General features: G+C 41.7%; 1 protein-coding gene across 1 annotated transcript; it reads left to right on the forward strand.

The window, feature by feature from the left end:
• On the forward strand, positions 1–2,536 carry LOC112141010 (proto-oncogene tyrosine-protein kinase receptor Ret; the record flags this gene model as incomplete). Its single annotated transcript, XM_024264057.1, is given in 6 exon segments — positions 1–230; positions 318–435; positions 536–611; positions 876–1,066; positions 1,168–1,267; positions 2,369–2,536. Coding segments are annotated over 3 exon segments (423 nt in total), but the record flags the coding sequence as incomplete, so codon positions are not given.
• Positions 2,537–3,135: the final 599 nt, after the last annotated feature.

Raw genomic sequence — 3,135 nt, forward strand, 5'->3', positions numbered from 1 at the left:
TTCGCGGGAGTGAACATCACGCGCACGTGTCGTGAATGTTTGTCAGAGGGGCTTCCTCAACATCTAATTCCAACTGTCTCCAACGATTCAGACTGATCCGGCTGATCGAGGCTCTCCCCGATGACAGAGAGCTCAGCTGGACTCTGCTGACATGCGCACTCGGGAGGAAGTTCAGACCCAGAACTCCTGGACCCGCTCTGGGAAGACAAAACACCGGGATGTTCAAACAGGTAAACCTCTGCTCTGTCCAACCTTTATTTTACCGGTTTGCTCTATATTTTGTTCTTCTTTTTTGATTTTCCTTTGTTCTCATTCAGAAAGTTACCTGGAAGAACCGAGTGACATTCCTGTGGTGGAGTGTCAGACTGATGGACAGACCTGAAACTCCAAACTTTAAAGCTGCTAAAACTGGCAAAGATGCTGAAGCCCAGAGAGGTGAGGAAGATGTGGGTTATTTCTTTTTAGGATTAGTCAGATGCTGCTTTATTATTTTTGTGTCATGTCTGTGTTTTGAATTTGCTGCTTTCCCAAATAGGATGAACATCTACTGAACGTGTCCTGTGCAGCTGTTTGACTTTGAGGAGGAAGTGCAGCCCATCCTAGAAATTCAGGTGAAAAAGACGCTGGAAGGTCGTCCAGGTGATGGAGATATTGGCGGAGGAGCTGGCTGCACGGATGGTCCAGCAAAGGGTCTAATCTTCCTGCAGCACACAGACATTTTGTCCGTGTAGAGACCTCTAAACGTGTCCCAGTTTAACTTCTGAGGGTGTTTGTTCTCCCTTTACTTATTTTAGGAAATGTTTTTAAGTTAGTAAGAGTGATGAGTCATGAGTATGAGGTTTCCTCCAACTGTTTTTTTCTTTATTTTTACACAGTTTTGAAAAAGAAAATGAAAAAACTATAGCACCACTATGGTGGTTTCTTCCAGCTGGTCCTTCTGCGTGCTGCTGTGGGAAATAGTGACTCTTGGTGGGAATCCGTACACGGGTATCGCTCCCGAGCTGCTGTTTAACCTCCTGAAGACTGCTTACAGGATGGAGAGGCCGGAGAACTGCTCTGAGGAAATGTGAGCTCCACTCTTTTTGTTTGCTTCCATGACATCAGTAAAGAGAAAACAAGTTTAAATGAGTTGCAGTTTTTACTGGAAGTTTTATGTTCCTCCTGTAGGTTCAGCCTGATGCTCCGATGCTGGAAACAAGAATCAGACAAGAGGTCGACGTTCTCAGACATCAGCAAGGAACTGGAAAAGATGATGGTGAAGAGTCAGGTATGCTTCAGAAGGCCATAAAGCTGAACATAATCTCTTTATGGAAGCATGGGAGATGTTTGAAAAACCTTTTTCCATGGAGGAAACCTGGAAATGTGTACATGAAAGCTGAAAGTTCTTCTACTTTTCTTCTGAGTTTGCAGATGGACAGACTCTGGTTTGTCGATGCATCCACTCTCATGGAAAACAAACACTTCTTTAAATATTAACTTTTAGACTTTAAATCTGAAATGACTAAGAGTGAACAGGCTTCTAGTTATTTTCATAACACAAAATCCTTAATTATGTCCAAAGGAGCCTGTATGGAGAGGAATCTGTTCAACCCACTGACTGTATGTGAGAACTGGACTGAGCGAGTGTGATGTCATCCAACAAATTCAATCAATTCAGTCGCATTTTTTTCATGATACGGGCGCCACCATGCAGGAACCAGACATCGTCAGGAAGCAGCTGTGATTGCTCTGAGGTGGTCTGATTCAACGTTTCTATGGCAACCACTCTCATCAATCAGGAGTGAGCTTGTTGAACCCCAACACCCTGAGAGCAGGCTTCACAAAGTCTGTCAATCAAATGTTTTGAACGTTGGACGTAGTAGCCAGCAGGATCTATGCGCTTTTATTGAGGAATCTGATTGGTCAGTTTATAACTTCAATAATTTGAACTACAGAAAAAAATATCATGAATAAATTAGAATGATTAAGAACGGATCAGAGTTAGAATCATTATTCTGACTGAGTAATAGCTGTTTATTTCTCTATAGAAGTCTGTGGGATTTTGGCTTTAGGAGCCAGCAGGTAGTTCTTGCTTGGAACGCCAGGGGGGCGGGGTCACTCGGTCCAGTTCTGTTATAAAGTCAATGGTTTAACCTAAAACATTTTGAGGTTTTCAAATGTTTGTTACCCTGTCATGAATGAACTTTATCATTGTTACTTCCAGATAAAGTAAAGGTTCAGTTCCCTTTTGACCCTTTTTCTGTGTTTTGTTTAGTTTAATGGTAATTAAACGTTCATAATACCAAGTAGATTAAAGGATCCTGGATCCTGTTTGTTCTGGAGAACTTCCACTCTTCTTCCTTATCTGTCCATCATCTGCTCTCCCCAGGATTACCTGGACCTGGCAGCGTCCACTCCCGCTGACGCCCTGCTGTACGACGACGTTCTCTCTGAAGAAGACACCCCACTAGTGGACTGTAATAACGCCCCTCTCCCTCGAACCCTCCCCTCCACATGGATTGAAAACAAGCTCTATGGTAGAATCTCCCATGCATTTACTGGATTTTACAAACAGGACACACAACACAAACTCTCTTTTTTGCAAGCTGTGATTGACTTTCCATAGTCAAGTGACGCTTATTTCAATAAACGACTTTAGTTTCACATGTTTGAGATTTCCAACTGTGTTGTTTCATGCATGTACAATGCAGGAGCTTTGAACATCTTTCTCACATCACGACTCAGGAGAGCGTCGAGCGTTGTCAGCAGGTTTAATGATATTCAAAAGGGTGAAACTGAAAGCAAATAATCAATACAATCAACATAAGTTTATGTCTAGCATTAGTGTACAAACTCAAAATAATTAAATGATAAACATATTTCTTTCATCAAAATCAAAAGCTACAAATTAAAATGTCAACACGTACCGGCGATGCAACCTTTGACTTATGATGTAAGCAGAAACATCTTCAAGACAACACGAAGAATTGCGTGCATGCTAGTATGTCTTCTCTGTCCACACTTGTAAACTGTTCAATAACGTTCATTCAAACAAAGCTTTGAATGGTAATACCTGGTGACCACTAGAGGGCTCCAAAAACATGTCTAAAATAATAAGCTCACTAACAGAGGATTTAAAACACATTTATAAAACAA

Source organism: Oryzias melastigma, unplaced genomic scaffold, assembly GCF_002922805.2.
Source record: "Oryzias melastigma strain HK-1 unplaced genomic scaffold, ASM292280v2 sc01227, whole genome shotgun sequence".
NCBI lineage: Eukaryota > Metazoa > Chordata > Actinopteri > Beloniformes > Adrianichthyidae > Oryzias > Oryzias melastigma.